The sequence below is a fragment of the Serinus canaria genome, chromosome Z, assembly GCF_022539315.1.
Source record: "Serinus canaria isolate serCan28SL12 chromosome Z, serCan2020, whole genome shotgun sequence".
NCBI classification, from domain to species: domain Eukaryota; kingdom Metazoa; phylum Chordata; class Aves; order Passeriformes; family Fringillidae; genus Serinus; species Serinus canaria.
In genome coordinates, this window is record NC_066343.1 from 39,371,190 (window position 1) to 39,383,529 (window position 12,340).

A 12,340-nucleotide genomic window follows, 5' to 3' on the forward strand; every position below is an offset into this window, starting at 1 on the left:
TTCTTTTTGAAAAACACCTTGGTGGTAAAGAAGGACTTTAAGCTTAAATTCTGTGAGCTAGGTGACTGATTGGGTATTTGGAATTTTCTTCTCATCTTCATCAAAAAAGATGAGAAAAATACATATTAGGAATAGTGTGATCAAAAGCTTTAAAGCAATTGCATTGACATGCGTTGAGGTGCCCACCAGCACTGGGAAGTGAAGGAGAAGGTCCAACTGCAAAAGAGTAAGTTTTCAAAAATAAAGAAATGTCTATCAACCTTGCATTCAGTACCTTAAATCACTGGTTGATTCACACTTGACTTCAATATGTGCACTTTGTACATGAAAGCTCTAACTTCAGAGTCAGTATGATGCCACTTATACTTTATTTCTAAAGCTTTCCATTCAATTAAATTTTTGTATACTGCATCGCCACCACAACCTTTTTTTTTCTCACATTTTTCAGCTTGGTGTCCAATACATACAGTAAGAGATCAGAAAAATTCTCATGAAGTGATCAGTGCTCTGGTGAGGTCAGCAAGAGTACAAACACAACCTACAACTCAATGCAAATCCAGCAGTGAGACAGGGGTAGTAACATGTATGACATTCATCATGCATGTTCCTGCCTCCTCTAGGAAATAACATTATTTTTAACAAAGCTCTAAATTATTTAATCTTGTAATAGCAGATATGCCCATCTCAGTGTCTGACAGAGTAAATATTAAAATTAGGAAAATAAACTATTCTGTGTTTATTTGCCAAGATTTTCAAAAGCAGGCTCTTAGTAAAAGGAGAATTTTAACTTCATAGAGTGAAGGTCTTAAAAAGTTAACAGTTCTTGTATCTTATATATGCAAAAGATGTAAAAGACATTTTAAATGTCTTTTACAGAGCCATGATAAAAAATATAAGTAGTAAACCGGCTCTTAAGAATAAGTTGGTTTGATTTAATAATCAATTTAATAATTAAAATTCTGTCTCTTTGCCTTGCTGTCCTTCAGGGAATTTCTGTATGTGGTATGTGTCATTCAGAAAATTACTCTGGCAAAGCCTCACCCTGAAGAATGGCACTCTCAATCTGTAGCAGTATTTCTGGGAGAGATTTTTCTAGACTGACTGTAATGAAGTTTTCTGGTGCACTGGGTGGCTCTAGAGTATCAAACTGAGACTGGAGAAGTTCAGGTGGCATAAAATGACCTCTTCGTTTCTCCAGGCGGCCAGCAATAATGTCCTTAGGTCCATCCAAATGAACAAAGAGGATCTTCAGTGCTCGGTTTTCTCCTGATTGCTCTGGCTGGTTGCTTTCAATTGCAGATGCTCCACCAATTAACACACGCCTGTACATCTTCTTCAGTGCAGAACAGGCCAGGATTGTATCTTGTCTAGATGTGTCTTCTCTATCAAAAATAAAAAAAAAAAAACCACCCCAAAAACCTTTACATATCTACATGTGGTATAACAAAAATGACTTGTTAGTTCTGCTGGACAAAGTAGACATGCTATAGCTCCTCAACAAGGCCAGCCATGGGAGTAGTGGCATTGTGACAGTGTTTTTTGGGTAATTTTGACAGGATTTTGAAACCAAATTTCCAGTCCAGGTAAAGATGTGATTTGAAAGTGAGGCCAGGCTAGCCAACCTTCTGGTAAAATCTCAGTCTGAGGGACCTTTTCTATAGCCTTTTCTAAGCAACTATTCTTTCCTAAATTAAATTCAATTCTAGCACAAGGAAGGGTCAAATTCATTTCCTAAATAGCTGAGAATAGGAAATAAATATCCATAGAAACATCTATCTCTGATCTATAAAATTACTATACTATTCTCTCTAAGGGTAAGTGGCTGATAAGCAATACAGACCATTGTTCTTAAATACACAATATTTTCAATACCTACTGTCACTGTCTCAGATTTAACTCTAATTTAAGTTTCCTACAACTCACTGGTAGCATTGCATCTATACTCACTTCAGCTTAAACAAGGGATTGCAGGTCAGTGAATGCACTGCGTATGTATTTTCTGCTGACAAGGTTTCTTCAAATAAAGCATTTAACTCTGGGTGAGTCTGTTCCACCAAAAAGCAAATCCAGAATTAGTTGTGTCTATGAAGAGTGAATAAAATTCCTGCCTAAGAAAATATATTTCATAAAAAAATTTAATCAGGTATACACGTATTTAAAAATCATTCTATGGTTATCAGATTTTGGTTCAAAGGGAAGTAAAAATTTCTAATACCTACCATTGTCACCTAGGTAAGTCAGTGACAGCCTCAGCTACTAATAAGTACTAATAATTAAACATTGGCATTAGGCTCTTTTAAAATATGGTTGATTTTGTAAAGTTTCCAGAGCTGGGCAGTGGCATTGAGCTATCACTTAGCATGAAACAATGGATCCAGCAAATCAATCCAGACAAATTTCTCAGTGAGAAATGAGGTATCTCACTTTCAGTGAGGTATGGTCACCTAATGTGCACAAGCAAGTGTAAAGCCTGGCTAAACAGTCCCTACCCTCCCAACCTTTTCCTTGTTTGGGACATACTCCAGTCCCTTCATCACTGCTGGATACTCTCCAGTATGTCCATGCCTCTCTCATAATGAGGAGCCCAGAACTGTCACAGCAGATCAGGAGGTGTGGCCTCACCGTGCAAAAGGAGAGGGGATGGATCACCTCCTTTGACCTGCTGGCAATACTTGGTCTAATATAGCCCAGAATTCAGGATTTTGCTGGCCTGCCTTGCCAGAAGAACACATTGCTGGCATTTGTCCAACTGAGGCTGTCCACCTCAGGCCCTTTTCTGCTGCTTTCCAGCTGCTTTCCAGCTCAGTGTCCATACCAGTGTTTGAAGTTGTTCCTTCCCAGGGGCAGGATTTTGCCTTTTTAAAAGGTTCCTACCAATCAGTTTCTACAGCCTTTCAAGGTCCCTCTGCATCAGTTACTCCTCCCATTTTGGTGTCATCTGCAAATTAGCAGAGTACACTCAAGCAAACAAACAGTGTCAAGCAAACTTGACACTGTATCTTATTCAAAATAGCAGTATTTTATCCTACTGTTGGTGGTGGTGTATTTTGTGGTTATATTCTTTGTAAGTAGCTAAAGTCAGGCTTTTCAATAAACTAGATCCTTGCAATTATTTTTACACAGATAGTAGAAACAACCATCATTGGCAACAATTTTCCATTTTAATTCTCAGAGATTAGCTCACCATCCGCAATGACTATGACAGTTTAGATTAGTAAAAATAGAATGACTTTACTACCTGCAAAATTTCTTTACGCTGTCACATTTCTGCTTTGCAGTGCAGTGGGGAAAAGCACTTCTGGTACTTCTGTCTTTAGCTAAAACATTTAAAAATTAGATATTCTCTTACCTCCTTAGTATATCATGCAGTGCACAAAGCCAAGGAATCCTGTCCTAGAAAGAAAGCAAGTTAGTTAAAAATTCTTCAGAAATTAATTTGAAACAATTGCTTCTAGCATCTCAGATATTTGACTAGAGGTAATATTAGCATTAAACTATACAGGAAGTTCAGTTTTGAATCTCTTTCTTCCTATATAGATTTGCTCCCACTGCCTGAAGTCTAATAAGAAGTGCTAGGCATATTATGAATAAGATGCTTTTAGTGGAATAGTACTTTTTATATTACAAATATATGATGGAAGTAATATGTATGCAAGTGCAGCATGCACCTTGTAAACATCTGAAGGACAGTCAACTTACTTCTTGCTTCTCTTATACTATTCAAATGTACAGCTAGAGTCATTACTTCTTTTCCCAGATATAGTGTCATACACACACATCCCATCCTCATTTTGGATCCAAGTTGAAGCTTTCAGAAACAGATCTAAATTTAGTTATCTGCAATAATTATGTCAGTAGTACTCACAAATAAATCTAACCACAATCACAATTTCTCAAAACTTTTGCCCATTACTTAAGCAAACATGAGTGATCAATCAGATGCTTACTTAATCTGAAATTTTAAGCTGCAGCAAATTTCTGTCATGCCTAATGAGCACTAAACAACTGCTCCCATTAATGTTTCAATGCTGTTACTGCTGGGCGAGCACAACAAATGATAACATGGGCAAATAAACACAATTTTTTGTTGCTATCATTACACAGTAACTTCCTCTAGGCATTCAAGAAGGCCCTCACAATTTTGCACCTCTCATTTTTCAGAAGAGATACTTTCCTCTTGCTGAGCAACCTACACCAGTGGTTTAGTCATTCAAGTGTATAATGCTGCTACAGACGACATATAAGCTTCCAACCACTTGTGAAAGATCCAAGTTTTTAACCAGAAACTAGAAGGGTTTTTTTCAGTTTAAATTGGCTAAGGACATCTCCCAAAAGATTTGAGGGCCTAAAAAAAAAAAAAAACAAAAACAAAAACAAAACAAAAAAAAAACCAACAACCCAAAAAAAAAAAAAAAAAAAAAACCCAAAAAAAACCAAAAAAAAAAAACCCAAAAAGTGGAAGCCTTGCAAAAAAAGAAGAAAAGAGGTAGGAGCTTTGCAAAATTTTTCTATTACAGCTAGATTCTTAGTCTTTTTCAAAATATTCTTTTACTGTATCTTGCTCGTTTCTAAGCTCCGTATGCTTTTAGATTGATTTCATGTGTTCACCAGGATTGTTTAGTTTATATTCTTTGTTTAAAAGTCTTCATCTACAGTCATAAGTGTATATTTCTCCAGAAGTAGTGGACATTAACTTTTTTAATTCTTCCTGATTCTGTACAGGAAAAGTGGCTTTAACTGTAAAACCACTGTCCTAATTGATGGGAAATGGAAAAATCCTTTTTTTCAAGCTGTACCATTATGCTATTAGTACTTCAAGCATTGCCAGTCCATCAAGGGATGGGATTGTCCTGCACTGCTTTGCAGTGGGGCAGCCTCACCTTGAGTCCTCTGTGCAGTTTTGGGCACCACAATATAAGAAGAATATAAATATATTAGAGAGCATCCAAAGAAGGGCCTTGAGGATGCTGAGGGACCTTGAGGGGAAGGTGTATGAGAAGTGGCTGAGGTCACTTGATCTGTTCCGCCTGAAGAAGAGGAGACTGAGGACAGACCTCACTGCAGTTATAACTTCCTTGAGAGAGGAAGAGGAGGGACGGGCACTCAACTTGAACCTCCCCTAGCACAACCTGAGATCATTTTCCTTTGTCCCATTCCTTGTTACCTGGCAGAGGAAGCTGACTCCCATCTCACCACAACCTCCTTTCTCGAGAGGTTCCAACCTCCTTTCCAATTGTAGAGACTGATAAGGTCTCCTCTGAGCCTCCTTTTCTCCAGGGTAAAAACACCCTACCTCCTTCAGCTGCTTCTCACAGGACTTGCACTCCAGAGTCTTCACCAGCATCTTTGCCCTTCTCTGGACTGACTCCAGCACCTTAATGTCCTTCCTGAATTAAGGGGCCCAAAACTGAACACAGCACTCAAGGTGTGGCCTCACCAATCTGAGGTACAGGTACAGGGGGGCAATCACTGCCCTGGTTTTGCTGGCCACACTGTTGCTAATGGAGGCTAGGATGCTATTGGCCTTCTGGGCCACCTAAGTGTGTGCTGGCTTATGTTCACCTGCTGCCAACCAGCACTTCCAGGCCCTTTTCTGCTGGACAGCTTTCCAGCCTCTCTACCCCAAGCCTGTAGTTCTGCCTGGGGCTGTTGTGACCCAAGGGCAGGACCTGGCAGTTCACCTTGTTGAAACTTATATAATTGGGCTCAGCCCATTAATCCAGCCTGTCTGGGTGCCTCTACAGCACCATCCTGCCCTCCCAGCAGATCAACACTTCCATCCAAATTGGTGCCACCTGCAGACTTACTTAATGGAGTCAACCCCCCCATATCATTGATAGATATTAACCAGAGTTGGCCATGATGCTGATCCCTGTATCCAATCCAAACAGCCTCTGGGCCTGACCATCCAGCCTCTTCTTAACTAGTGAACAGTGCACTCATCTAGACACAAGAAGCCAGTTCATCTAGGAGGATGCTTTGGGAAATGGCATCAAAGGCTTTATTAAAGTCCAGGCAGACTATATCCATAGCCTTTCCCTCACCCACTAGTTCACCTGGATATAGAAGGAGTTAAAGTTACCTTTCCCAAACCCCTGCTGGCTGGGCCTGATGCAGTGGTTGTTCTGCACCTGCCATGTGATGTACTCAATCTGTTCCATTACCTTCCCTGACACTGAAGCCAGACTTATGGGCTCCCTGGATCCTCCTTCCAACCCTTCCTGTAAATGGGCCACTCTGGCCAAACTCCAGTCATCTGGGACCTCCCAAGTTAACTACAAGTGGTGATAAATTATGTAAAGTGATTTGAGAGAAGGGTAACAAATTTTTGGAGTTGTTTTGTGCAGGGCCATACAATGGATTCTGTGGTTCTTGTGGGTCCCTTCCAACTCAGGATATTCTATGATTCAAATCCAAAACTGCAACTCTGTGTGTGGACTGTAGAGGGGGAGATTTCTCACAAATCCTGAAGCAGCAGCATACCACTTTCGAGCTGACAAGCATTTCATAAACTACTTTTTTATGCAGATTTTTTTTTACACAAGAAGCCTCCCTCACCTTAGCAAATGCAGACCTGTGTTTACAGTCAGACCACAATTTACTTCAACAAGATCTGCATGAAGTTACAGAGATAAATGTGTGGACAGCAGTTTTTTCAGAGCTTATTCAAGGTACCTCATCATTTAGTGGTATCCCTTCTTTCATTTTCTTCTTATTCTCTAGAGGATGATAATCGTCTGCATCGTAGAATTTCCATCCCAACTAAGAAAAAAATAAATTAATTATGGATTGTTCAGCTAGGCCAGGTGAAGCAACAAGGACTTCAGAATTTACAAAGACGACACCTAAGAAATTACAGGCTTCTTGCACCACAGTATGAATCACCGTTTATAGCATGATGATTAGAAAAAACAAAAACAAAACCAAAAACCAAACAACAAAAAACACTAAAGCAGCTGTTGCATCACGGTACTGAGCCGAAGTCCGTGCAGGCAACACTGCCCAAGCTAAGCCCGGCTCGGGGGACCAGCAGCCCGGGGGAAGGCCGTCGGCCCGGCGCAGGGGGGTGCCTGCCCGCCCCGGCACGCCTCCGAGGCGGTGGCTCCCACACGCTCCTACCTTCTCTGCCAGCCGCGACCCGACCGTGGTCCTGCGGGGAAGCACAAAGGGCCAGTTAGCATCCGGACCCGCACCCCGACCCGCACCGCAGGGCTCCGGCAGCGCCGAGCGCCCGGCACAGCCGCAGCGCCGCCGCTGCTCCGCTCCGCGCCTGCCCCCCGCCAGGTACCTACTTCCCTGAGCCGCTGACGCCCATCACCACCACCAGCACCATGGCGGCCCGGCGCGCTCTGCCGCTGCCCCTTTGCCCTCCCGCGCCGCCGCCCCGGCCCGCCCTCGGCCTCTGCCGCGGGAGGCGGGTGCGGGCCCGCCCGAGGGCCCTGGGCGTGGGGCGGCCCCAGCGCCTCCTCCTGCCCCGCCGCCGCCGCCCCGCGCGGCTGTTCGGGACCCTCCGCTCCCCTTCTAGGGGAACCCGAGACACCCGTGTCGTGTCCCCCGCTCTCTCTTTCCCCCGACCGCTCCTTGTGCTGAAGTTACCTGATCTTCTCCCGAACTCTCTTTGTCTCTGGCTTTTCAGTCTCGTCGGGCGTTTTTCTTCCAGCGGTTCCTCGCACAGTATTCGTCATTTGCAGGCTCAGAAACACAGTCGAATTTAACAGAAACAATAATTTCTGCAGTGCATGTTAAAGTGTGCATTGATGCCCACTGAATTCTGTATTAGCCTTTGGTGATTAAGGTCTGCCTTTAAAATTTAATTAAGGCATCAGTCATGCTGTGACTAACTCCATTTTAGTATTTGTTAAAGCATTAATTCAGTCATACTTTTAAATCACTGAATTACTTGGTGGGTGAGGCTGGGAAGGACAACTAATAGGGTCATCTAGTTCAACCCCCCTGGCTCAGCCAGAACCCTACAGAGCACATTAGGATTCTGTCCAGGTATCTCCAGTGAGGGAGACTCCACAGCCTCTCTGGGCTGCCTGTTTCAGTGCCACCTTCGCAGTAACAAAGTTCTTCCTGATGTTCTAGTGGAACTTCCTGTGTGTCAGCCTGTGCCCAATGCCTCTTGTCCTATTGCTCAGCACCGCTGAGCAGAGCCTGGGTCCATCCTGTTGATACACTCCCTTCAGATACTGATAAGCATTGATGAGGTCCCCTCTCTAATTGTCTTTTTTTGAGGCTGAACAGGCCGAGGTCCCTCAGCCTTTCCCCATAAGAATGATCTAGTCCCTCAATCATCTTTTGCTGTATCTGCTCCAAGAGCTCCATGACTCTCTTGTTCTGTGAAGCCTAGAACCAGACATGGCACTCCAGATGTGGCCTCACCAGAGCTGAGAAGAAGGGCAAGATCATGGAAAATTGTGGAAATTCTCTTAGGGAGCAAGCATTCTTGCTATTGTTGTATACATAAATCTGACCTAGCAACATTTTTAAGGCTCTGCAAAGATCCAATGCAGTGATGCTGCCAACCAGTGCTGAAGTTTTCCGGTGCAACGGAGAAGCATCTGCTGCATCTGTAAGAGCTGCTCCACCCAGTGCCGGTGGCTTCAGGAGGGCACGATGTGCGCCCCCTTAATATTTTTTACATCAATAAAACCTTGGAATAAATTCTCAGAATGTACATTTAAGTCTCCCAGTCTGCATGAAATTGTAGTTCCTTTGAATGACATGCCAAATAATATTATGAATGATACATGTATCTTTTTTTAAAATTGTTGCCTGTCTCTTACCGTTTAATTGAGATCTGGAATTTCATATACCTATTTCACATACCTATTAAGAAATTCTTAATGAGGACCAGAACCTTCAACATTATTAAGCTATTATTGAATCAGGCCAGTTCTCGGATTACTAACAGACTACAACAATTTCTTTAAGGCGCCATGAGACTGGATACATATTTTGCTGTAATAGGTTATGATTGTGCTAAAGTAATTGAATTTGCATGTATCTTTTCCATTTGTTGGCTTATTAATTGTGAGACAGGGAAAAATGCTTAATTTGGATGAGAGCTCCTGGGAGATCCAAATGAACAAGCTCAAAAATACCAACGGTCACTTTGACCCTGGAAGCATCACAATTACTATTCCCATTCCCAAAAGTCGAACTTTTAATTGCTCTGTCATAACAATTCCCCAGATTTTGCTAACGTGAAGAGCAACTGACTAGCCTGCCTACAGTGCACACTCAATGGCTTTTGTTGTAACCAGCTTTAACAAGCTTCTCTATTTGATACCTTTTCATCCTTCATATTCTCACATTTTGCAAGAAGAGCCATGTTAGACTGGTGTGATGTTATCTAATAGCTATTTTATGTCTTTTTTCATGCAGGAAGTTGTGCCATCTTTTACTAAATCCCAGGAAAACATAACATGAGCATGCACTGGCAGGGTTTGCATGCACTTTACAGACAGTAGTGTGCTCTGCAGATGCTGCTGCTGGAAGGACAACAAGATCTGGAGAAAGCTGATTGAATTGTGCAAACACAGGAGCCTATAGGCAATGTGAAGAAGGCAATTACATTCAGAATTTCTGCTTGTGTGGCTGATCTGATTTGTGCAGATATAATTCATGTTAGTAGTCAGCTGGAGAGATGACTGGATAAAACTCAGCCAAGTGGTTGGCTTAACAGCATCAAGTTGAATATGCTTTAGTTAAGAATTTAAGATGTGCTTAAGTTGTAGGTCAAATAAAATGTGTGGATCGTTTTAATGTGAGGGAGGATTTCCCTTTCACTCTGTTGTAGTCACAGAACTGTTAAATATCTTTACACTTACTATTTCTTTAATAATATGGAAGAGTTTCATATTAGTCTTCATCATTTAGTGATATATATACATCCTAGGAAATTTATCCTGACGCTTATTCTTTGAAGATCTTTTGCTGGAAGTGGCATAGGTGCCTTCTCCTTATCATTTAAATTTATTTTTATTTCTAATGTTGTCAGAATGTAGAACTTGATTCCGAATCTCTGATGTAGCTGCATAAAAAATCTTGTATGGTGTCATGAGTTCCAGAGTACATTCACTTAGCTGAAATAGGAGATAATGGAATGTAAATGTCTTCTGATGTTTTATTGATTTTATTTAGTAATAGGTGAAATTACAATATAATGGTGAAGGATGAACAGTCTAGAATTGAAAGCCAAAAACCCTCAAGAATACCTATCAGAAAACCCAACAAGTATTTCTCAGCCCCCAAAGAATTTTCTAGATACTGTATTTTTAAATACTTTTTTAAATGGCATGTGGTATATTTTATGGCTATTGGGAGTATTTTCAGTGCCTTTCTGTGCCTTTCTGGTTTGACTAATTGACTAATATTGAATTTATGGAATTCAGTAAAACTTCATCTCCTACTTAAATTAGCTGCCTAATTTTAGAGAAGGGTTACATGAAATATGAATGAGAGAACTTCATTTTTCTGGAGTTATTTCTGTTTGCCTTCACTGTATCTATCTCCTTCCTGTGGATGTCTGTTGGAAATGTCTGTTGTCTTCAGAATATTGCCAAATTCGAAGTAGGAAAAAAACATTCCCATGGTAATTCCTAATGGAAACTTACCATGGTACAAGAGATGAACTACTTTAAAAGTGCACAGGCATTTTAAAGCCTTCCAGGAGCATCCATTTTCATGGACATCTGCTTCTTGTAAAAGTGAGGGCTCAGATACATTAGTAATCTGAGCTTCTTGAACCTTAAGGGGAGTAAGACTATTTTTCAAGCAGCTAAGCTAAGGCCCAGATTTATCGAGTCATTTAGGAGTTCAAATCAATTCCTGAATACGCATTGATAGTAAATACAAGGCAGAGAGTGTTAATACAATATGTTCACCCTGAGAAAAGTAGCTGAAAGAAATTATACTGCCATGTTCTGTTGGTAACAGTCCTCATTGTGAAGTAAATAATCACCAAATTACAGATATGTTGATTGGAACATGGCCAACAATTTTCAGAATTTTTTTTTATGCTATGCAAAGTCAGTCAATACATTGTCTGAAGTCCTTTCTCAGGAGAATTGAGTGCATAAGGGCTTTCTGCACCCAACAGGCCTTGCCAGTACTGAGAAAAATAAATACTCAATTTGATAAATGAGTCAAACTTTCAGACATTCGGGGTAAGTAAATCAAACTAAAGCTGTTAAATGTTTTTAAAATCACATTACCTCATCCCCTTTTTTAAATACTGAAACTCAGAGCTGATGTTCACAAAATAAAAAAGGAGCATGTAAATATCTTTTCTTATTTTTCCAGTTTGCACTACAAACACAAACAAACAAACAAATAGGTAAGAGGGAATGGGAACAATTTTTATTTTTTGCTTGTTACACAAGTACTTTCTCTAGTTTGGTTCCAAAGCTGTAGGAATGACAAAATCATCTGAAGGTAAAAAGGTAAAAGAGGAATGCAGTACTTCCACACTATAATGCATACTACCATACTACAACCTGAACATGTCCTAGCTTGCTAATTTCTCTACAGAGAAGCCTATGAAAACATTTATCTAAAGTTCAAATACACATAGCTCTAAACAGAGAAGATATTGTTAAACTATTTAAATTTTCCTAACAACAGCAAAGGAAATACTATGATTTGCTTATAACGGCTAGTTGATTGACTTTCAATAAAATTCATGTAGGTAAGAAATGGAAAATTACTTGCATTTTTTACATGGTTGTTCCTTAGATTTGAAAATTTCTTCATTTTATGGACTTGGTTTTATCAGTGTAATCCTAGCTAAATCTTTCAATAACAACTCAGGTTTGCATGAACATCCTACCAAATGTAATATTGTATAAGAAATCCCAGTGTTTTACCACATAAAAATTTTTTTTGGGTGAAGTGACCAAAATCAGTGGATTAGCATAAATACTCCAGAGAAGTTCTCAAAAAAAGCAAATTTGTTTGAAACTTCGTTTATAAAATACCATTTTATTTATCTGCCATGTTGAGACTATAAAAAATATGAACATTACAATAGTTTCAGTCCAGAGCAGCAACTAGAGCTGCAGTAGTGTGGTCCAAAAGTGGCGGTGAGAGACAAGGGGTTATGTGTGGCACTCAGAGCACAGTCAGGAAAATACATGGGTTTTTCTGCCTGGAAAAGTTGCTAGCAGAGGTAGCACACAGCTACTGCTTGCAGGCCACAGTCACATCCAGTCTGGTGTAATTTCAGTGTTACTGTAGGGACAGAATGGAAATAAAGAAGACCACAGGGTTACAGAAAGACTATTTCCTTTTCTTTAGTCTCCTCAAAAGGGGATCAGGCAGAGCTGAAAGGAGC

The 12,340-nt window shown here is 40.7% G+C and overlaps 1 protein-coding gene across 3 annotated transcripts; it reads right to left on the reverse strand.

The window, feature by feature from the left end:
• Nucleotides 1-349: 349 nt before the first annotated feature.
• On the reverse strand, nucleotides 350-7,763 carry IDNK (IDNK gluconokinase). 3 transcript variants are annotated; one of them, XM_050987048.1, is made up of 5 exons: nucleotides 7,597-7,763; nucleotides 7,120-7,150; nucleotides 6,676-6,762; nucleotides 3,350-3,393; nucleotides 350-1,382 (listed from the first exon to the last, which is right to left on the reverse strand). In XM_050987048.1, exons 1-5 carry the CDS (start codon nucleotides 7,683-7,685, stop codon nucleotides 1,022-1,024), a joined length of 612 nt encoding a protein of 203 aa, XP_050843005.1. In that variant the 5' UTR covers nucleotides 7,686-7,763; the 3' UTR covers nucleotides 350-1,021. The 3 variants fall into 3 exon arrangements, with proteins under 3 accessions (XP_050843005.1, XP_030093152.1, XP_030093153.1); XM_030237292.2 differs by lacking the exon at nucleotides 7,597-7,763 and adding an exon at nucleotides 7,293-7,401; XM_030237293.2 differs by lacking the exon at nucleotides 7,597-7,763 and adding an exon at nucleotides 7,289-7,391.
• Nucleotides 7,764-12,340: the final 4,577 nt, after the last annotated feature.

Coding starts and splice junctions, on each gene's coding strand:
- IDNK (XM_050987048.1), bottom strand. CDS start 7,685: ATGACGAATACTGTGCGAGGAACCGCTGGAAGAAAAACGCCCGACGAG. Junction 3,394..6,675: donor GGATACCACTAAATGATGAG/GTACCTTGAATA, acceptor CTTTCTTTCTAG/GACAGGATTCCTTGGCTTTG. Junction 1,383..3,349: donor CTGCATGATATACTAAGGAG/GTAAGAGAATAT, acceptor TATTTTTGATAG/AGAAGACACATCTAGACAAG.